We start from the raw sequence: 22884 nt of genomic DNA on the forward strand, positions 1-22884 counted from the left end.
ACGGGGAAAACCCGGAGAGAACCCACGCAGACACGGGGAAAACCCGGAGAGAACCCACACAGACACGGAGAGAACCCGGAGAGAACTCACACAGACACGGGGAGAACCCGGAGAGAACCCACGCAGACACGGGGAGAACCCGGAGAGAACCCACGCAGACACGGGGAGAACTCGGAGAGAACCCACGCAGACACGGGGAGAACCCGGAGAGAACCCACACAGACACGGAGAGAACCCACGCAGACACGGAGAGAACCCGGAGAGAACCCACGCAGACACGGGGAGAACTCGGAGAGAACCCACGCAGACACGGGGAGAACCCAGAGAACCCACGCAGACACGGGGAGAACATGCACACTCCTTACAGAAAGGCCGAGTCGGTAAATATTCAGATTAATGTTATTCTTGATCCATCATAGAGAAATCGCTTAATCTCACATACATTTAAAAAACTACAATATTCACACGTGCGTCGTTAAATTCCCGTTTTTCAGATTTTAATCGAATGCAACACGAGTGGGATGGTTTGTTGTTGTCACGTGACAGGAAGTTTGACGCTCTTCGGCTGCAGATATAACAACCAGCGCGTTACCGGATGAGGATTAACTGTGTTCCCCGTGAAAACGACCGGTCAGTGGAGCTCTCGGGCTCGCACGAAGCCTGCGTTCAGTTTCTGGCTGCGAAACGGACACTTGCTGGGATTAGCTAAATGGTTAGCTTGGTCGCACAACCATGCTAGCTATGCTAGCTTTCGTGCTGCCTTTGAATCTGCCTGTTTACTGCAGCTAGCTTCCACGATCTGTTCTCTGTTTCGGTGAGACATGATGATGAGGTTGGACTCGGCATCGATGAGTCCTGATATTGATGAAGAGTCGCGGCTGTCGGGATTAGCTGTGATGCTGTATGCAGGCCACGTTTGGACGGCGCTTAAGCTAGCAGTTTAGCTCAGTACCCGAGTTACTGTCGCCCTGCCCGCCGCGGGCTGACGCGACGCGGCCCTTCATGCTGGCCCAGGGCCACTGAAATGACAAAACTGCAATCCCATTTTGAAGAATGTATTTATTTGTTATAATGAGGACAGTTTGATCAACTTGATAAAACAAAAGTCACTAAATGACGTGTCCCTTGTCCCGTAGATAGCGGGCGTCGTCACGCAGGCTCCTGATCTCCACCGGGGGGCGCCCTGGTCATCCCCGGCTCACCAGCATGTTGGAGGGCCTTGTCGCCTGGGTGCTCAACACATACCTGGGGAAGTATGTCAGTAACCTGAACACGGATCAGCTGTCCATCGCACTTCTGAAAGGTAAGTCCCACATCACCAGGACGGCACGAAGTGAACAAAGTGTCCGTAAATGTTGCTCAGCCTAAACCGAGCAGGACGTTCCTGCTGAGGTCGAGCCGGATGCCCTCCAGGCACCCCACACCGAATACGTCTGCTTGAGGCTGCATGCAGGAGGTCGTCGGCGCTCGCACGCCACCAGGAGTCGGTCTGCAACCCGCTCAGGAAGACAGAAGAAATGTCCTTGTCTCTGTAATGAGGGGACATTAGGGTTAGGGTTAAAACGCTTCTGCCTGAAGCGTTTCTACGCTGCAGGTTATAAACGTCTTTATCGACCCCGACCGTTGGAAGTCGCTATCGGCTATTGATGTTGGGAAACCGATTGACCGCCGTGCACGGGGTTACTTCATGTGGACCCAATAACAGTAGCGTCGGTAATATAACACTGTAAATGTGTTCTTATGTTACTGTGGCATCGATAACACGGACCCCTGGAACAATCCGAGGGCGGGCTCCGTTACGTTCAACAATCCGGACGCTTTCTGTCTCTGCTCAGGTGCAGTGGAGCTGGAGAACCTTCCTCTGAGGAAAGATGCCCTGCGGGAGTTTGATCTTCCGTTTGAAGTCAAAGCAGGTGAACCACTTTGAAGCAGCTCAGAGGCAACATCAACGCCTCTCTCTCTGTGACTGTTGGTTAGAGAAGGCAAAAGCCAGACACAAGAATGGTTCATCTTCGTCGTCTTTGTTCTTCTACGGCCTCGGGCTCTTTTCTTTAGCTTGATCCATGCGTCTTGTCTTTCACCAGGCTTCATTGGAAAAATTACTCTGCAGATCCCTTTTTATCGGCCTCACAGCGACCCGTGGGTCATCTCCATGTCCCAACTCAATCTGATCATCGGCCCCGCCCAGCTGCAGGAGTACGATGACGAGAAGGAGAGGGAGGAGGAGAGACGGCGCAAGAGGCGCCTCCTCAGGGCTCTGGAGGACAGATTCAAAGTAGATGGCTCAATGCTACAGAAGCACTGTCTCTATTCTATAGCGCCAGCCTTAATGCCCCGCCCCTTTGCCGTGTGTGGATCCCACAGAGCGAGTGTGAACAGAGAGGCGAGTCGTACTGGTACTCCGTTGTCACCAGGATTGTGGAAAACATCGAGGTAGGCGTCTCCCACCGGGCTCTGTCTTTAGCGACGGCGCCCAGGCCCGTCTGAGTTGAGCGGTGGCCGGAGTGTGTTTGTGTGTAGCGTCACCCGGGGTGAGAGAAGAATCTCCAGTAGCGTCGTCCGCCATCCACTCGCTCTAGTTACCGACGGAACCTTCACGTTCTGCTTCCTGTGCAGCTGAAGATCCAAGATGTGCATCTTCGGTTTGAAGACGACTTCTCCAACCCGGACAGCCCTTTCTCCTTCGGGGTTTGCATCGACAGGGTTTCAGCCCAGAACCCTCCCAAAGAGCCGGTACGTGCGGACCTGCCGCCATTGCTGTCGCTTTGGCGGCTTCGTATTGAACGAGGCCCGTTTATTTCCGATGAACCGGCGTCCTTTCGTCTCGCTTCGGTTTCTGCAGGCCCAGAAGCTACTGAGACAGAAGCAGCTGGAGATAGAAGGTTTCAGTGTCTACTGGGATACCGAGGGTGAAATCCTGGGAAAGCTTCCTGCAAATCAGATCCAGGTCAGTCACACTGCCCCCCCCAGTTTGTAGCCACGGTTCCAGTGAGATCCGTGTGGTGAGTCTGGAATGAACTGGATGTGTTCTATATGTTGCTCCAGGAGGCCATGACCCAGTGTATGCAGAGCCGCGAGCATCAGTACATCTTCGAACCCGTTTGTGCCTCCGTGTTGCTCCGAAGAAACACGTCCAAAGAGCCGCTGCGGTCCGGCAGCGCCCCCCGCATCGAAGGCCAGGTTCAGCTGCAGCCCATGTCGCTGCGCTTGTCTCAGGTCTTTACGAACACGGTTCACTAACGGAGGTTGAATTAGCTGCTAGTGTCTCTGACTCGTCCTTCACCCGCTCCAAATGTTTCTTTTGCTCCTATTTATGGCCTCTGCAGTGTCCAGACATTTTCTAATGGCCTGTTTATAACTTCATTCAATTGGACATGATGAAATGAATTAACAATCCAGCTATGCTCATGGCTCGTATCCATAGATTGGGCGGGCCAGATTATATTGCATTGACCTTTAGTTTTTTTGGAAACTGTCTGTTGTATTTTAGGTCCAGTACCAGCAGATCATGTCATTCCTTAAAGAGCTGGACCGCCGGGACAGAGAGCTGCAGTACCGCCGGTGGCGGCCCAAAGTTCCCATTTCTGCAGAGTGAGTTCACTGCATTTATTTCTGTTAAGCAGTTTCTTCACTTTCAATGTTCAAACGTTTCTGTAGAGAAAGAAAAAAACAAAACAGATTCAGATTCTTTCAAACAAATGGAACCTGTTTTTTATTTTATTTTCATTCACTTTCTTCCGCTTTGCGGCTCAAGGGACTCTCCGGAGTCTGTCTCTGTGTGGGCGAGAGGCGGGGCCACACAGAGACAGACAGGCATTCACACAGACACTCGTACAGCTCAACCAGAGAGCCACACGGGCACGGGGAGAACGCACAAACGCCACCCCCCCCCCATACACGGCAAACATTATATATATAAAACATTAATAACAACAGCCACATGACGGACCTTAAAAGTTTAATTATTCTTCAAAACAACTAGCACACGCTATACAATACAAATAATAAAATAAAATAAATAAACAGAAATAAAACAGGGTTACTGTTCAGATTAAGAGGAAATTAAAAGTCCTGACAGCTTCCACACAAACAATGCAAAACAGATACATAGCAAATACTTTAGCATGATAGCTTACATTTAAAATGTTACACGTCTGGACTTCCTTGCGGCATCGATGGTATCATCAAATGATACCTGTCTTGAAAGCTCATGATTTATGCTTATTAAAGCAAGTCCATTGAGACGCTCTTGTAACATCGTGGATCTCAGGTAAGTTTTTATAAGCTTTAGTTTGGAGAAGCTCCTCTCTGCAGCAGCAACTGTCACGGTCTAGCTGAGGTGCGCACTGATAAATCGCCCCCCCCCCCTCTCCCCCCCCTCTCCTTGGACGGTTAAGGCATTGTGTTTCAGGTCATACCAAGAATGACAAACAACTAGGGGGGGGGGGTTGTTTTTAATTTTTTCTGTATTTGTTTGTTTTTTATTTTCTAGGCAGAGCATGAGAAAAGGGCGCCCGTTGGGGCTATAAATTATAACTATTATTAGTTTATTTTCTTTCTTTTTTTTTTTTCTTTTTTTTTTATATAATTTTTTTTCGAGGCTTGGAGTGGCGCCCCCTCCAGCTGGTGGCGCCCTAGGCAACCGCCTAGCTCGCCTATGCCTAGAGCCGGCTCTGCAGATGGGACTCAAACCCGCTACCGCAACCAATGTGATCTCAAAGCTGCGCTTGTTTCGTTGCTGCAGCTGCCGGCGGTGGTGGCTATTCGCCATCCAGGCCAACTTGAATGAAATCAGGGAGCGGCGGCGGCGAGGCAGCTGGGGCTTCGCCCTGCGGCGGGCGCGGGACGCCCAGACCTACACCAGCCTCTACTTCAGAATGCTCAAAGGGATCCCGCTGACCCCGGAAGAAGAGGTGCGGCTTCACAAGCAGGGCATTTTATCACGATGAAAAAGGACAGGAGTCTTTGATCCTTTGCTTCCTCGCCATCGGCACGCACTACGACCTTCCTCCGGCACGCACCACGACCTTCCTCCGGCACGCACTACGACCTTGTTCCGGCACGCACCACGACCTTGTTCCGGCACGCACCACGACCTTGTTCCGGCACGCACTACGACCTTGTTCCGGCACGCACCACGACCTTGTTCCGGCACGCACTACGACCTTGTTCCGGCACGCACTACGACCTTCCTCCGGCACGCACCACGACCTTGTTCCGGCACGCACCACGACCTTGTTCCGGCACGCACTACGACCTTCCTCCGGCACGCACCACGACCTTGTTCCGGCACGCACCACGACCTTGTTCCGGCACGCACCACGACCTTTCTCCGGCACGCACCACGACCTTGTTCCGGCACGCACTACGACCTTCCTCCGGCACGCACTGCGACCTTCCTCCGGCACGCACTGCGACCTTCCTCCGGCACGCACTACGACCTTGTTCCGGCACGCACTACGACCTTCCTCCGGCACGCACCACGACCTTCCTCCGGCACGCACTACGACCTTGTTCCGGCACGCACCACGACCTTGTTCCGGCACGCACTACGACCTTCCTCCGGCACGCACTACGACCTTCCTCCGGCACGCACTACGACCTTCCTCCGGCACGCACTACGACCTTGTTCCGGCACGCACTACGACCTTGTTCCGGCACGCACCACGACCTTGTTCCGGCACGCACCACGACCTTGTTCCGGCACGCACTACGACCTTCCTCCGGCACGCACCACGACCTTGTTCCGGCACGCACCACGACCTTGTTCCGGCACGCACCACGACCTTTCTCCGGCACGCACCACGACCTTGTTCCGGCACGCACTACGACCTTCCTCCGGCACGCACTGCGACCTTCCTCCGGCACGCACTGCGACCTTCCTCCGGCACGCACCGCGACCTTGTTCCGGCACGCACCGCGACCTTGTTCCGGCACGCACCGCGACCTTCCTCCGGCACGCACTGCGACCTTCCTCCGGCACGCACCGCGACCTTTCTCCGGCACGCACTACGACCTTCCTCCGGCACGCACCGCGACCTTCCTCCGGCACGCACCGCGACCTTGTTCCGGCACGCACCGCGACCTTGTTCCGGCACGCACCGCGACCTTGTTCCGGCACGCACCGCGACCTTCCTCCGGCACGCACCGCGACCTTCCTCCGGCACGCACCGCGACCTTCCTCCGGCACGCACCGCGACCTTCCTCCGGCACGCACCGCGACCTTCCTCCGGCACGCACCGCGACCTTCCTCCGGCACGCACCGCGACCTTCCTCCGGCACGCACCGCGACCTTCCTCCGGCACGCACCGCGACCTTCCTCCGGCACGCACCGCGACCTTCCTCCGGCACGCACCGCGACCTTGTCCGCTCGCTAACATGGAGACGTTTGGTGGAAACTGGGAAAACGACTCCACCGATCTCAGTCGATTGAAATGAATTTCTGCGCATCGCTTGTGTTTGTCGTCGGCCAGAAAGAGCTGGAGCGCGTGGAGGAGGAGCAGACGCTCGAGGAGCTGCAGAGTCTCCGGGAAATTGTGCGTGACTGGTTTCGAAAGCAGGAAGAGATAATCGAGGTACGCTGAGCTAATGAGCTCCATGTTCTTTATTTGGTGCATGACGCTCTTCAGTCAGAAATCACTTTTACTTACACGATGGCAACTTTGATATTCCATTTGTGTTACTCCTCTTTTTAAAACCTTTTTATTAACGGACTCATTCAAAGATTTGCTGTGGATGTTCAGGGTTTGTAGTTGAACGCCTACGAGCCACCGGCCTGCACACATGTTTCTGTTTTATGTCTGTGCTCTGATGCGACGGCCATTTTCCTAAAACAAGTAAAAACCGAATCTGTGCACCACCGTTCTAAGCGTTTCACTGTGGATTGAACTGTGATTCCTGTCCTATCAGCAGGTTTCGTTCCCGGGCAGTTTGACATCTCCCAATCTTTACCGACGGTTATTCCTTTCTCTTAACCGCCGTCTCCTCTGCTAGAATGTGCGAGAGGCGAGCAGTGAGCCTGAGCCCTGTTCACCCACCGCATCCATCCCGAAGAGCGGGAGCTCAGGGATGATCCAGTACCTGCAGTCCTGGTTCCCTGGCTGGGGGGGCTGGTATGGGGACTTGCAGGATCCCAACCGGCCTGAAGCGCTCCTGCCGAGCCCCTCCTGGGACATTCTGGGTGAGAAGCCGTGTTTAGATCCGCTCCTCCATGAGGAATAGCTCTTTAGTGTTCTGCTTCAGTAATGGTGGCTAAGCTCTCACTGGGACGCTGGACCGTCATGTCCACGCATGCTGTTGACCCCGGGTGTCTCATGCTTCTCCAGCAGAGACAGAAGACTTGTTTGACCCCCTGGAGGATTCTCACACTCTCAACACGTTCACCAGAAGAGACCAGCTGTTTGCCAGGCTGGAGTTCGTACTGGAGAAGGGTGGAGTCACGCTCCTCCAGCAGGACAAGGAGCAGGACGGGCTCGTCGAGAGGGGAGTCATTCAACTGGAATTCTCAGGTACTCAGCCGTGTGGACAGGCTCCGATCTCTCCTCCGAGTAGGTTTGGATGAGAGCGTAGGTGATTCTCACACCAACCATTTGCTTATTTGTTTTCATCTACGTTCCAAACATGTGAACTCCTCGCGTCTGGTACTGAATATCATCGAGGTTTGGACTCTCGTCCACAAAGAAGACCTGTTGGACCCAAAAGGAACACTTTTCATGACTTCCTCACTGACTACCTGGTTGCTGTATTCTTTTGAAATGCTTCGCATTCCACTACGTGCACGGCTGTCGTTAGTAGAACGGACTCCGGGTTTGACACTGATGCCTTCCTGCTTTCACAGGGGTGAATGTGATGGTGGAGTCCCTCCCTCGCTCCGAGTCCTCCCTGTTGTCTGTTAAGTTGGGCAGTTTGTTCCTGAGAGACTTGACTACCCAGGGCACCATCTTCCCTGTTCTGGTGTCTCCTAAAACGGTGAGCGGAGAGGAACGGATATCGTTTCTTTCTTTTGTATTTTTGTGGAAGGCATGTCGTCATTGTTCTTGAACTTCTGCCACTTGTTGCAGGACAAAGTTGTTGTTGCTGTTCACCAGCCATCTGCTCCGCCCGGCAGTGTCCCTGGTAAGATTGTTGCTTCCTGAATTGCTGCAATAGAAATCCTCTTTAAGGGACTGCGGCTGTGTTCACAAGTGGTATAAATGAATGTCACAACTTCATAATGTTTCTACATAATTCATCTCTTATTGAAATCCACATTATGTTGTTTCGTTTTAAGTAACAAGTGAGCCACAAGTCGGTAAATGGTAAATGGACTGCACTTATATAGCGCTTTTCCACCGCTTAGCGGTGCTCAAAGCGCTTTACATGAGGCCTCGCATTCACCCATTCACACTCACATTCACACTCCAGTGGGCGACTGCTGCCATGCAAGGTGCGGCCAGACCCACTGGGAGACATTTGGGGTTCAGTGTCTTGCCCAAGGACACTTCGACATGCGGACAGTCAGAGCTGGGATTCGAACCACCGATCACTGGACGACCCACTCTACCAACGGAGCCACAGCCGCCCACTGTCGGTCGGTCTTTGCGATCTGATCTCGCGTGTTTTCGTGTTGCTAGGATCCAGAACGGAGGTCTCCTCTTCACCAGTGTTTGAGATGATCTACGAGAGAAACCCTGCGAGGTGTAAATTTGAGCGGCGACTGGAAGTGAACACGACTCCGTTAAACATCATCTATAACCCCCAAGCAATCAAAAAAGTGACGGAGTTCTTCTATAAAGGAAGAGTTCATACCTCGGGTAAGTCCCGAGACAGGTTGCCCTGCGACTGCAACCATGGAAGAACGTTTCAGACACCCGTACTGGAATCGAAAGCTTTTATCAGTAATACTGTGGTTGTGATGACCTGTCTCACCTCCAAGAGGGTAGAGGTCCAGAGGTAGTGACTTGGATGGGGGCGCACTCCCGACTCTTCATATATTCGTTAGACTTGTGAGTTTGAAGCCTATGTCTTTGGCATGCAGGCTTTGGGTATCAGTCGGAGCTGGAGCTGAGAGTGGCAGAGGCTGCCCGGAGGCAGTACAACAAGCTGAAGATGCAAACCAAGGCAGAGATCCGACAAACCATCGATCAGCTGCTCGTTGGAGAGTTTATTGTAAGGCCATTTCGCCGGATGCTAACGCCATCACGCTGATGGTTGAATCCCTTCTAAACACTGCTGGTGTGACTGCGTTTTAGGAAAGCGGTAAGCGATGGACGATGAAATTGGACATTTGTGCGCCCCAGGTGATTTTTCCCGATGACTTTCAGTCGGAGGACCCGATGCTAGTTGTCGTAGATTTAGGCAGAATTCTACTCACAAACTCTCTAGGTAAAACACTCAAGCATTTTATGAAGAAAAACAACCCTGAGCATATTTATTCTTTTATATAATGAGGATTCTGACTTTGTTGACACCTGCTGTGATTCATTTCTTTTGAAGATGACACTAATGCCAGCTCGAAGACAACTCAGCCTGATAGAGAGGACATGAGTGACGATGAGTACCAGACACCCCTTGCCACCCCGCCAGAGTCTCCCCCCCCGGAACAAGACCTGCCTTTGAAAGAACAACTCAGAAGCCCAGACCTTCCGAGCATCAGGTCCCCTGACTGTGCACAGTTCTACCGCAGAAAGCTGTACGAAAAATACTCTCTGTCCTTTAATGACCTGCAGATAATGGTTGGTCGCTGCAAGGACAACTGGAAACGTCTCCAAGAGAGCGAGGTAGGGCCTACCCATGTGGTGGAGAAGTTCAATGTCCTGCTGCAGCTTGAGCAGAGACTACGCTACACTTCAGACCCCCAGCTCCCCGGAGCTGTCCTGTCGGGTACCCTACCAGATCTTAAGGTCCATCTTAACCTTGAGAAGATGACTGCCCTCAGGAGTTGTTTGGCTCGGCTAAGCAGCCCGTCTGTAGGTGAAAGGAACAAAAGCCAAGAGAGAGACCCACTTATAAAGTCTCCAGACTATCTTACTCTTCGCCATGACAAGATTTTCAGAAGGGAGGATAGCTCCTGGAAGCTGCAAGACTCGGCTAAGAATCTGACTCAGAGTGTGATGACTTTAGAGCAGCACACGAGGGAAGTCTTGGTGGAATCCCGTCTACTCCTAGCGGAATTTAACATTAACTATATGCAGCTTGGTGTAGAGAGTGATGGCCGCTATATATCTGTTCTTAAGGTATTTGGTACAAATGCTCATTTTGTGAAAAGGCCATATGATACCGAAGTGTCTCTGACTGTCCACGGCCTTTTGCTGGTGGACACATTGCAAACATATGGCTCAGACTTTGACCTTCTTGTGGCTTCTCATAAGCATCTCAGTTTTGACATACCCACGGGCAGCCTGAGAGAGAGCCAGCCTGCATCCCCTGTGTCTGCCGATGGCACGTCTCCCCAGTGTCCCCATCATCCGGAATCATCCTCTGGTATTCCCGTGGATAAACTTTCACCCTTCAGCTCCTTTCTGAAAGACCAAGAGGCCTTGATTAAGCTTGAGTATCAGTTTGTGAGTTCAGAATGCCCCTCTATGAACCTGAACAGCTCGCTTCAAGTGACAAGCATGCAGGTCAACAACTTGGACATTATTCTTAACCCTGAGACCATGGTTGAGCTTCTTAAGTTCCTTCAAAAGTCTTTCCCTAAAGAAGAATCCACCGCGACATCATCAGTGCAGCAAAATGCAAAACAGCCTCACAGTGGGGAAGGGGACGGGACGTATAAGACCACGTACGACCAGAACAAAGAGCTGACCGTGGAGATACACCGTCTTAACATGCTTCTCCTCCGGACTGTGTCTGGTGGCACCGTCCTCGGTGCTGAAAAGAAAGGCTTGAAGATTGCCACTGCCAGTATCACTGGCACAAAGGTCAATGTGTCCATGGGTAGTCGGTTGGACATCAATGGTTCGCTTGGTTCCATGCAGCTGGTTGATCTGGCCCAGGAAGGGGGCCGAAGCCAATTTGTGGTCAGCATTGGCAGTGTTGAGGACAGAACTTCAACCCTTGGTGGATTAGCTTTCCTTGGTGACGCCAGTTCTCCATCGGAGGCTTTAAATTTTCACCTTTTGGAAAAATCCCATGGAGAGTGTTCTTTGCAACTTCAAATGGCATCCTTGCACTATAACCACTCAGCCAAGTTCCTGAAGGAGCTAAGTCTATCTGCTAATGAAGTAGAAGACAATTTCCGCTCCATGCTAAAAAGTGCTGCCACCAAAGTTTCAACAGTTCTGGCAACCAAGACGGCAGAGTACAGCGGTATGGTTTCACTCTTTGAGACTCCCTCACGGAGAACCCGAACCCAGAGTCAGAACTGGACGTTTACACTTGAGGACCAGGAAGATCTTTCTGTTAATGACCTTGAATCCACCTTAGACACTTTTTTTGTGAAGCTGACTCTTAATATTAGCATCGAGTCACCAGTTGTTTCCATTCCACGCAAGCCTGGCCACCCTGAGCTACTGGTTGGTCATCTAGGAAGCATAACAATACAGAATTTTCTCCCTGGCCAAGACTCTGAAGGGGAACGATTGCAGGTTTTTGTGAAGGATATTCGACTGTATTCGCTCAACATAAGTCATTTGGTTTTGAAGAGACCATCTAGAGGCAATGCTGCCTGGGGCATGGCACCATCTCACAATGGGAACATGAAGCATGATGAACAGCAGTTCACACGTCATGATTTCTTTGAGTCCCTCAGCCGTGGAACAGGTGAGAACTCCTACTACCATTCTACCAGAGCTTATTCCAAGCGTATATTTCAATGTACTTTGTCGTACATTTTTCTTTTCTCCAACAGCATTCCATATATTGAAAGACACCACAATTCAGTTCACCCTGGAGAAAGTCTCTGCTGATGATGACTCCCGGTTTACCTTCCTTACCACGGAGGAACCTTACCAGAGCACAGGGGTGTTGAGAGTTGAAGGCAAATTCGTCAACCCTGTTCAGGTACACGCCGAATCATGACTACAGCAAGCAAGCTAATATCGGAATCCTGGTTGAGCCTTAAAATGTTTTTAATATTCGTATTCAGAGGCCATCTCATGTAAACTGAAGAGAAGACATTTTCATGGCTGTAGGGGGCCGTTTACCAAAGTGTTGATGTCAATATTTAACCCATAGGTGTTCCTGTGCAAATCTGTGTATGAACAAGTCCTCCAGACACTGGACAATTTGTCTCTGATCGAGGAGCAGCGTATGACGCCCAGCCCACCGCCGACGCCGCCACCACCAACTCCCTCCTCCACCAGACCGCACCGTTTTCCTGACCTTCAGGGAGGGCTATTTGCGAGGGACCCTCTGCACATCAACTTCTCCCACTCGTCATTTTCATCCCCGTTCCCACTACAGTCTCATAGAGCTGCTCTCCAATCCCCCTCATTCACGCAGCTCAAAATCACCTTACATGTGGCAGAACTGCAGGTCCAACTTAGTGCTGACCTGACCCAGGGCGCGCAGGGCTTAGTCAGTCTGCGCTTCCAGGATCTGGAGGGGGACTTTACCAAAGACCACCCTCATCTACTGGCAGTCCAGCTAGTGCTACGTTCACTGCTGATGGAGGACCTCCTTGAGCAGAACCCTGAGTCCAAATACAAACATCTGATGGTGTCTCGCGGGGCCCCCAAGCCCTCCACCTTCACTCCAAAGGAATACCTTTCTCAAAGCTGTCCATCTGCATCCAATGTCCAATACCCAGAAATGCCCCGCTCACTGCCTGCCCACATGGAAGAGGCCCAGAACGTCTTTCAGCTCTACCAGAGACATCCCAGCACCCCTTCTGCTGGCAGTCGCAAGTCCAATAGGGGCCCAGACTGTCCTAGCACTCCACCCCCCTCTCCGACCCGCCATACGCCCTCTCCTCAGCCTCCCCCCGACTTCGATGACTCGTTAGTTCATATTAATGTGCTGCTGGTAGACCCAAACCATCCAGAGTTCAAAACCCGTTATGGCGGAGTGGGAAGAAGTGTGGACGTAGACTTCAATTGCTTGGACGTTTTGATCACACTGCAGACCTGGGTCGTTATCCTGGACTTCTTTGGTGTTGGCTCAACAGCCAACAATCACGCAGTGAAGGCGCGCCCTTTGTCACCGGACCCAGGGGCAGGACATCTTCTGTATGGATCCGACATCGGTGCTGAGGACTCGGCAGAGGCCGTCAACACGAAGGTGGACCTGAAGGTAAGTCAGTGAACTTGTTGCAGTGGTGGAGCAATGCACTGAATGCAAGTCGAGTTACATACTGTGTAGGGCATGAATCGGCTGGTGATTGAATGGCCGTGTTTATGTAGTCGTTCACCTGTTCAGCGGTGTGTTCTCCAGCAGCGGCGTGTGAGGAATACCTGCCAGCTTGTGCCGATCTCGACATTTCGAGACCTCTGACACAAAACGAGACACAACAGTCTGATTGTGGGTCGGTGTCGCTTTAATGCAGGTCTGCTGGCACCACTAAAGGCGGCTGGCAGTCTTATGTTGTCCTTTTTGTCACAGTAAACACAGCAAAGTAATCAAAAGAGCTTAAGGTGAAATGACACGAGTCCCTCCTGATGGTGATGATGATGATGCTGAAGAGGTGGATGATAACTTGTGCTGCTTTCAGGTCCATTCTTTGTCTCTTGTCCTGAACAAGAAATCCAACGAGCTTGCCAGAGCGAGTGTTTCCAAACTGTCCGCTCATTGGGAGTTATTGGGTGTGTATGAAAGCATCCAATGAATCAGCGCTCATTCATATCCATTGGGGTTGCAAAGGGGCGCAACATTTCCGGTAAATTTCCATCCAAGTTAAGATGGGGAATTTTGGAAATATTCCATAAATTAAATCTGTAATTTAAGACCGCAACAGCTTGTAAGAATACTAATATAATGACATGAACAGATATATAAATAGTTAGGCTGGCTAAACAACTGGAAGGATCTTCAAAACATCTGGCAGGAGGCAGAAAACAGCACCACATGAGACGGCTAGCATCTTCAGAAGAGTGCCTCGTAGATGGTAAATGACGTGATGCTAGCTGTGGCTTATTGAGCATCTAACTTGGAAAGTTTCCACCTTTGAAAATTCCCGGAATTTTGCAACCCTAATATCCATTCATTCACGTTAATTTCATGTTTAAAATAAGTCTGTGTGTAACATAATCAAATCATGTCTCCTGCGTCAGATGGTGACCTGGCATTACAAGGAAGTTTAGGAAGTTTGTCGCTGAGTGACCTCACCCCCCACGGGGATCTCTACAGAGAGCGCTTCGCGACACGAGGAGGGGAGGCCCTTGTCTTCAACATCCTTAAGTATTTGTTTTAAAGTGTTTGTAGTCAATGACTTTATGTTTTGCTGCGAGTGAAGAACTTGGACGCCTTTGTCCTTTTGTCCACTTAGGTATGGGCTTCCCGATCCTTCCTTGGAGCGGGAATGTGACATCAAGGTGTCCATGCAGATGGCTTCGGTGCAGTACGTCCACACCCAGCGCTTCCAGACCGAAGTGGTGGCCTTCATCCAACATTTCACCCAGTTACAGGATGTTCTGGGCAGGCAGCGGGCCGCGATGGAGGGCCAAGCCGTGAGTGCTGCCTGCGTTGGTCATGTCTGCTGGCGGCGGTGACCGCGCCACAGTGTTGTGCTGCTAGGCCAGAGGACCGCAGGAAGGGGGGTGTCTGGGTGTGGGTTCTTCAGACGCTCCTCCCTTCAGTGACTTCATCCAGCTGCTGTTGCTGTTTCTTGCTCTGTGATTCAGCTTCTACGTCCGTCATACCTGTTGTGTGTTTGGGAATGTCTAACGTTTATGGAAACTGGCAGAGGTGGAATTCTGATTGAAACTCCATTCCCATCTTCTTTGTCTCTCCGCCACCCTGATTGCCCGTAGGTTCGGGATCACCCTCAGCGAGCTTCCCGGGTTCTGCTGGACATTGAGGCAGGTGCCCCGGTTATTCTCATCCCAGAGAGCTCCCGGTCCCCCAGGATCATCGTGGCCAACCTCGGCCAGCTGAGGGTGCAGAACAGCTTCCTGCCGTCGGGGGCTCGCGGGACCTTTTCCCTCAGAGACAAGGTAGAGAAACTCGCCATGGCACACGCCTTTTTCCCTTCACTGGTGAGTCATTTATTCATTCATGCCGCGTTCCACAGTCTTCTTTTCTCTAACCCCTTCTGACTAACTTTGCTGCATCCATTTCTGATTTTAATGGTCTTAACCAGATTCTAGAAATACCCCGTGTCCATCTGCATGGACAATACGGCCGTCGTGTTCTGACTTCAGTAGCTGACCGTACCATCTGAATCAAAACTGAAAGAAACAACGAACACAGCATTGCCTGATGGTTGTTTTGAAGAATGGTTCTATTTGCAAAAAAGTCTCAAATTGTCCACTGGTGCAAAGTACACTGGCTGCTAGAGTGATGACTGGGACAGTGGACACCAGCGACGCGCTGCTTTGCACTGGGACAAAGATAGAGGTTTTATTGTCGGAGGTAAACTTGAATGGTTCTGCAGGATTTAAGCACATTTTCAAGAACATCTCGGGCCTAATCATCAAATGTGAAATCAAAACTAATCATTCGTGTATGAAGAGCAAGCGTCAGAACAACAGGTCAATGGTTCACGTGCATCTTGTGTTGTTGTTTGTGAAGAATTTTATACTGCATGCTACTTCGTACAAGGATCCGTCCCATTACAAGGTACAGTTGCATGCTGCTGATTTCAGTTGTTGGTTGGCTTTTACACAAAACTGTCCCTGCAGGTAGAGCTGGGCGATACATCGAATATACGCGATGCGTCGAATATACGCGATGCGTCGAATATACGCAATGCGTCGAATATACGCGATGCGTCGAATATACGCGATGCGTCGAATATACGCGATACATCGAATATACGCGATGCATCGAATATACGCGATACATCGAATATACGCGATGCATCGAATATACGCGATACATCGAATATACGCGATGCATCGAATATACGCGATGCATCGAATATACGCGATACATCGAATATACGCGATGCATCGAATATTTGGTTTTCATATCGTGCAGCCTTACCTGCAGGCTATTTTACTTCTTTGTCTGTATTCTGTGCTCTGAATGTGTTTTTTTTTTTTGGCGTGAGTACACCAACTTTCCAAGCTCCCTGATCATGACAGAGCCCCCCCCCCCCCCCTCGAACCATTTGGCACACAGCGTGTGCCAAATGGTTCGGTGAAGGGGGGAAATGGAAAACTGTGGCTCATTGGTTGAACGGCGTAACACCTGAGTCTGAGCCGTCAGTGACGCAGCAACCCCCCCCCCCCCCATCCTGCCACGCCCTGCCACGCCCGCGATAAACCGTGATCAGAGAACTTCCTGCCAAATGTCGGCGTGCTGGTTTTGTTTGGAAGTACAAATATTTCTGTTTTACCAACTGGCCTTCATCTCCTCATACACACATTTACACAGCTGGTATCAACAGAAGGCAGAACCTATCCAAGCATTTTATATTGCTTGGATAGGTTCTGTTAATTTAGCTACGGAGGTCGCACGTGATTGGCTCATTCTGAAGATAGGACTTTAACCCCACCTTCTGTCAGAACACACACAGAACAAAGACATTTGGGAATCATGCCATGAAACTTCGACTGCAGATATTTGCATTCTATCTGGGAGGCTTCATAGCGTAGCCCTGCACCCAAACCCCCCCCAAAAAACAACTATCTGCCTTTTTTGCTACCTTTAATGCTGTCAATATGCCGCCTCTCTCTTTCTGTGTCTTTTATTCTCACAAAGGAGCGTGTCCAAAGTGCGGCAGGGATGAAAAGTGAGCAGAGCTCGTCTCGAACTTCCTCCGCAGGGTTCAAGCTCGGCAGGCCTCAGGCCCCGGCAGGGAGGGCCCCTGAGGAGGATGACCCCCATGGCTCAGGTGTGTATCACCACCTGGTTCCAGTGATGGCCATATGGAAAGCACCGCATGTGGACCTTCAGTTTTTACTTTCATCCCTCTGTGTTAGAGTTAAACGGCGGTTTTGGACGTTGAAGAAGTTCAAAACAAAATGCAGTTTGAGCTGATATTCCTCAATGTTCCAGCAAAAAGAAAGGCAAAACCAAATGCATCATTACCTCCGCCAAGGAGGTTATGGTCTGTCTGTCTGTCTGATCGATCTGTCTGCCTGTCCGTCTGTTTGCCTGTCTGTCTGATCGATCTGTCCGGATGGAAAAAATAATAATCTGAAAATGGGTCTTGGTTTCATTTAGACCCCATTCAATTTTGAGAGCTATCTGGATTCCTGTCAGGATTGTATTTTTGTATCTGGATTTTGCCATTTACTTATAATGGAGGCTTTTTCAAAAAATCCTATCTTGTAAAATATTTATTAAATTTAGTCACCAAAAATCAGAGTCATAAAGGCGTCCGATATTCACTATCATGAAACGTGTTCTGGTTCTGATCCAGAATGAGGTCACGAACAAATATTACATTTTAACATTAAACCCATTTATGGATTCAAGAATCAGTTAAAAATACATCAACTCTGAGTCACTTTGACTCTTCATGTTGGTTTATAAAGATACCGAGAACAATCTAGAACCTTCTGGTGCTGATCCAGATCACCGTGTGGACGCTGTAGATCCAGTTAGGAGGGGAGCGAGCTGCTTGGGGGAGGTCTGAGCTCTGAGTGCTTTTCGAGTTCATGTTGTTTTCTCTCCTCTCCTCTGTTTTTCCCGGTTAGAGACCCACGTCTGCCTGTTAGACTGCATCGCGTTGGACCTGCAGGAGATGGACATCTTCGCCGCCGAGCGTCTTCCCACTCAGCCGTGGGACAGCGGCGGCAAATCCTCTGAATCGGCAGACGTTATCTTCCCCACATATTCTGTCTGTCGCACCGGAGACAACATGCTGAGAGACTGCTGCCGCCTGAACCTCAAAGTGGAACGCAACCTGGACAAGTACGTCCTGCTTTTTGTCTCCCGCGTAGCGACCGCGACCTGTCCCGGTGAAATCACGCTAACGACGGCGGCGCTAATAAGGGCTCTAGACTGCACAGTGATGAGAACCGTTTTGTATCTGAGAGGATCATTTTTCTTCTGGGATTCATATATTTTTGATGTCCACGCCTGGGGATTCGAACCCAAAACCGCTGGACCTAAACGTATCCAAAGTGGCTATCTAATCGTATCTGCCGTTGGCGTCAGGGAGCTGAGCCATGCCGTGCCAGACATGTCCATCCACGGCAGCCTGTCGTCGGTCCACTGCTCTCTGGACCTGGAGCACTACCAGCTGATCAGAGGGCTCCTGGAGAACAACCTGGGAGAGCCTGTTGAAGACTTCCTGCGGCCGTATAACCTGCAGGACCCGAGCGCCTACGTAAGCATGCACTCCCGTCCGCTGCTCTGCTCCGTCTCCGTGTGAGTATCCCGTCTCTTCTCGTGTGATTCCTGCAGACCGTGTTAAGTGGAGACGTCTACACCAACCTGTCCTTCCTGGTTGATATGATGGGCGTCAGTCTGGAGCTGTTGGACAGCCCCAAAGCCTCTGAGCCCAGTCGCTCGTTAGCAAGGTCGGCGTTTCTGTTCTTGGAAAATCATTTACAGATGCGGTTTTTAAAAATGTGTACGCTTGTGATGCGCTGGCCGAAACGAGCCGGCCTTCCTCCTACCTGGTAGGACTCCGTTTTTCATTCCGGTGCACCCAGACATCCTTTAAGCGTTAGCATTAAGATCAACCTCGGGTATATTAACACGACGCTGCTGTTGACTCGCTCTCACTGTGCGCTTCTGTCATTGTTTGTGATCAAAGATGTTGATATTTTGCTTGTTTATCTCTTGCAAAGATTCGACTTCATGAAATCCAAGTTGCTCTTTGAGAGTTTCTCCAATGGCTCAAAGTCTGTTAACTTGGTGTCTCACTCCCTGCTGGCGTACGACACGCGCGACGCCGGGCTGCCCGAGACGACCCGTGGGCGGCCCAACGTCTTCGGCTGCATCCTCCAGCCCTCGAAGACGGGCAGTAACCGGGCCTCTCTGCAGCTGGAGCTGCATTATAGGTACCTCGCAGCGCTGCAGCGCTGAGGCTCATCTCTGAACACAGGTCGAGTTCAGTGGTCCAGCTGCTCACAGGAGCTGCTCCGCTCTCCCACAGATCATCTCGCGAGTCCTCCTGCTTCACGGTGGTCCTCAACAACCTCAGGGTTCTTCTCATCTTTGACTGGCTGCAGCTGGTGCGGGACTTCTTTCGGGTGCCGGTAGAGAAGGCACCCGGTGGCGCTGAACCTCGACAGCGCTGGCCCAGTAACTCCAGCGCTGACCCAGGCATGCCCACCTCAAGCCCTGCTGGGGCCGTCATGCCAAAGACGGTGAAGCGTGGTGTGGTGACCAAGAGATCCACGGTGCCCGTCAACCAGGACAACTGCCTGGAGGTCAAGATCAATGTCACAGGTCAATGCAAACTGATCAGCCGCCGAGAGTCTATCGATCTATCGTCTATCGTCTGTCTATCGAGCTATCATCTATCTATCGTCTGTCTATCGTCTGTCTATCGAGCTATCGTCTATCTATTGTCTGTCTATCGTCTGTCTATCGAGCTATCGTCTATCTATCGTCTGTCTATCGTCTGTCTATCGAGCTATCGTCTATCTATCGATCTATTGTCTGTCTATCGATCTATCGTCTATCTATCGTCTGTCTATCGTCTGTCTATCGAGCTATCGTCTATCTATCGTCTGTCTATCGAGCTATCGTCTATCGTCTGTCTATCATCTATCTATCGTCTGTCTATCGTCTGTCTATCGATCTATCGTCTATCTATCGTCTGTCTATCGAGCTATCGTCTATCGTCTGTCTATCGTCTGTCTATCGTCTGTCTATCGAGCTATCTTTTATTTATCTATTGTTCTATCTGTCTATCGATCTATCGTTTATCTGTCATAGATCTATCTTTCTATCTATCATCTATATATTGTTCTTCTATCTTTCTTTCTTCTATCTATCTGGCATCATATCTATCAAAAAGTAGACGGAACTTTATTAAGCTCACGGTGAACTTCTGCTTTTGATATAACTTCCGGACTACAGCGGTTGGTTAAATTTGCCGATGGACACTAATTGTCAAAATGCTCCTCATAATCAATGAATTCAGGTGTTTCATTGAACCCCATTTCCACAGATCGATCAGATCAAGCACCTCGCCATGCAGCCTGCGACTCTTCACAGTTGTTTTTCTTCTCTAAACACATAAATGGTGTGGAAGACGGCATGATATTTAGGATGTCTTTATTCACCCTGAATGTCTTTTTGCAGGGACGGAGTTCGTCGTTGTAGAGGACGCCTCTAGTCTGGACACCAACGCCATCATTCTGAAGGGCACCACCGTCCTCACCTACAAACCCCGCCTGCTGGACAGACCCTTCTCTGGCAGCCTCGCCGGAGTTGAGGTGATCTTCCACAGCTCAAACCCTTAATGGCGACTGTTGGACTGTCAATTGTCACCACCAGGAGGACGAAGGAGACTCTTTGTTTCATTTCCCTAACAAACAACGGCATGACATCCTTTGACATTTAGAAACTGTTCTCGTTTAGTTTTCAGGGCAAGAAGTAGGATTCAAGGTGACATATTGAGGGTCCCGCGTATGTCTCGTCCTGGTCAGGAACCTTTTTTGGATTGTGCTTTCACTCGGATGCGTGTTGTCGTCCTCAGGTGTTCTCCTGTCGGCTGGGCAGCGAACAGGAGACGGCTCTGTCCATCATTGACCCCGTCAATGTCCAAGTGGAGCTGTGTGGAAGCCCCACATACCAGAGCAGCTCAGGGCTGCTGGATGCCTTCAATGTGGAGGACATCCCGCCGCTGCTGGAGGTCAGCAGCCGGAAGCGTCCGCGGCTCCCGCTGTTTTACTTTTAGTTCGATGACCAGTTTATTTTTTATTTATTTTTGTGTTCATCGTTTTGGAATTATTAGTAACTGCATGTCGTTACCTTGTTCTTTTGTACATGTGTAACGACAATAGAGTTAAAGCTAACCTAACGTTGTAGCCATGTTGTACCCGATAGATCTTAAACTTTGGATGCTTTTTTTTTCTTTTTTATCACTTGTGCATGGGACTCTGGCAGGTTCAGTTTCCTGCTCTGGACATCCGTCTGTCCTACAATGACATTCAGCTCTTCTTGGCCATCGCCAAGTCCATCCCCACGACGAGCACTCCTCTGCATTTGGACTGCGACAACACGACTGCATCCAGCGCCGAGGCCGCTCCTACGGCCAAAGACAGCTTTCAGCAGAAGACCAAGGCCCTCATAGGTACGGAACCACGAGCATCAAGTCGCTTGTCTTTCAGTCATGTCTGGTCTCAGTGCTTCTTCATTCCACAGCAGAACTAATTCCAAGATTTGTTTGGTTAAAAGGTGTTGGTATCCAAAATATCAGAGTTTTGTCATGAAAGTTTTATTACATGAGTAATTTGCCTTCAAAATGGAAAGATTGTTGGTTAATTCCACATATTTTGACTGATTTTGACATTTTCTCTCCACAGAAGGCCAACTGGCACGTTTACAAGACCTTGGCTTCAGGAAAGAGGACTGCAAAATAGCCTTGTTGCACTGTAAAGGTAAAGGACACTTTTCAGACATCTGGTCATCTTAGTGTCGAGGTGGGATGCACCAGGGATCAGCTCTGAGCCCCTTTTTGTTGCCATGGTGATGGATAGAGTAACAGATGAGGTGAGACAGGAAGCTCCTCTGAATATGATGTTTGCAGATGACATTGTGATCTGCAGGTAGAGGAGAATCTAGAGAAGTGGAGGTCTGCTCTAGAAAAGAGAGGGATGAAGGTGAGCAGGAGTAAAACAGAGTACATGTGTGTACATGAGAAGGTCCCAGGGGGGACAGTGAAGCTACAAGGAAGAGACGGAAAGAAGGGAGAGGACTTCAGGTACCTCGGATCAACAGAGCAGAGTGATGGAGAGAATGTGGAAAGGAGGTGAAGAATCGTGTGCAGGCAGGCTGGAACGGGGGGAGGAGAGTATCAGGTGTGCTCTGTGATAGGACGAAGGGACAGGTCTACAAGACAGTGGTGAGGACAGCCATGATGGACGGCTTAGAGACAGTGGTGAGGACAGCCATGATGGACGGCTTAGAGACAGTGGTGAGGACAGACACGATGGATGGCTTAGAGACAGTGGTGAGGACAGACATGATGGACGGCTTAGAGACAGTGGTGAGGACAGCCATGGATGGCTTAGAGACAGTGGTGAGGACAGCCATGATGGACGGCTTAGAGACAGTGGTGAGGACAGCCATGATGGACGGCTAGAGACAGTGGTGAGGACAGCCATGATGGACGGCTTAGAGACAGTGGTGAGGACAGACATGATGGACGGCTTAGAGACAGTGGTGAGGACAGACATGATGGACGGCTCAGAGACAGTGAGGACAGCCATGATGGACGGCTTAGAGACAGTGGCTCTGAGGGAAAGGCAGGAGGCGGAGCTAGAAGTGGAGGAGATGAGGGAGGACATGAGAGTGGCTGGTGTTGGGGAGGACGATGCAAAGGACGGGGTGAAGTGGAGACGGTTCATTTGGAACCCAAGAAGAGGACATGTCTCGTAGGAACGTGTGTAATGAGTGATGGCGTCCTCAGGCCAGCTGGACCAGGCTGCGTCGTGGCTCCTCCAGAACGCTGAGAACGTGGCCGGCCGTCCCGGCGCTGACTCGGGCTCCAGCAGCCACGCGGCGCCTCTGTCTGGGGTGGAGCTGAAAGCCGAGAGCGTCTGCATCTGCTTCATCGACGACTGTTTGGACCGCGACGTACCGCTGGCTGAGTTCACCTTCTCCAGTGAGTCTCCTCCGTCTGCTTGTAGCTGACTGCTCACGCGGGACCCGCGCGACCCGCGCGACCCGCGC

General features: G+C 50.8%; 1 protein-coding gene across 1 annotated transcript in view; it reads left to right on the forward strand.

The window, feature by feature from the left end:
* Positions 1 to 571: 571 nt before the first annotated feature.
* Positions 572 to 22884, forward strand: part of vps13d (vacuolar protein sorting 13 homolog D) — a 24779-nt gene continuing 2466 nt past the window's right edge. Inside the window, exons 1-36 of the mRNA XM_068749038.1 lie at positions 572 to 630; positions 1137 to 1303; positions 1836 to 1913; positions 2085 to 2275; positions 2365 to 2433; positions 2617 to 2733; positions 2843 to 2947; positions 3046 to 3216; positions 3491 to 3591; positions 4745 to 4913; positions 6474 to 6575; positions 6994 to 7180; positions 7326 to 7508; positions 7838 to 7968; positions 8061 to 8115; positions 8613 to 8792; positions 9017 to 9147; positions 9231 to 9363; positions 9475 to 11742; positions 11831 to 11982; positions 12157 to 13212; positions 13631 to 13721; positions 14190 to 14316; positions 14405 to 14585; positions 14889 to 15071; positions 16783 to 16915; positions 17724 to 17940; positions 18187 to 18358; positions 18436 to 18551; positions 18825 to 19037; positions 19133 to 19428; positions 20290 to 20423; positions 20687 to 20842; positions 21097 to 21283; positions 21516 to 21590; positions 22622 to 22816. Coding sequence (XP_068605139.1) covers positions 1207 to 1303; positions 1836 to 1913; positions 2085 to 2275; positions 2365 to 2433; positions 2617 to 2733; positions 2843 to 2947; positions 3046 to 3216; positions 3491 to 3591; positions 4745 to 4913; positions 6474 to 6575; positions 6994 to 7180; positions 7326 to 7508; positions 7838 to 7968; positions 8061 to 8115; positions 8613 to 8792; positions 9017 to 9147; positions 9231 to 9363; positions 9475 to 11742; positions 11831 to 11982; positions 12157 to 13212; positions 13631 to 13721; positions 14190 to 14316; positions 14405 to 14585; positions 14889 to 15071; positions 16783 to 16915; positions 17724 to 17940; positions 18187 to 18358; positions 18436 to 18551; positions 18825 to 19037; positions 19133 to 19428; positions 20290 to 20423; positions 20687 to 20842; positions 21097 to 21283; positions 21516 to 21590; positions 22622 to 22816 — 8152 coding nt within the window. The 5' untranslated portion in view covers positions 572 to 630; positions 1137 to 1206. The remainder of the gene's footprint in view (positions 631 to 1136; positions 1304 to 1835; positions 1914 to 2084; positions 2276 to 2364; positions 2434 to 2616; positions 2734 to 2842; positions 2948 to 3045; positions 3217 to 3490; positions 3592 to 4744; positions 4914 to 6473; positions 6576 to 6993; positions 7181 to 7325; positions 7509 to 7837; positions 7969 to 8060; positions 8116 to 8612; positions 8793 to 9016; positions 9148 to 9230; positions 9364 to 9474; positions 11743 to 11830; positions 11983 to 12156; positions 13213 to 13630; positions 13722 to 14189; positions 14317 to 14404; positions 14586 to 14888; positions 15072 to 16782; positions 16916 to 17723; positions 17941 to 18186; positions 18359 to 18435; positions 18552 to 18824; positions 19038 to 19132; positions 19429 to 20289; positions 20424 to 20686; positions 20843 to 21096; positions 21284 to 21515; positions 21591 to 22621; positions 22817 to 22884) is intronic.

The sequence above is a fragment of the Brachionichthys hirsutus genome, chromosome 2 (genome assembly GCF_040956055.1).
Source record: "Brachionichthys hirsutus isolate HB-005 chromosome 2, CSIRO-AGI_Bhir_v1, whole genome shotgun sequence".
NCBI classification, from domain to species: Eukaryota; Metazoa; Chordata; class Actinopteri; order Lophiiformes; family Brachionichthyidae; genus Brachionichthys; species Brachionichthys hirsutus.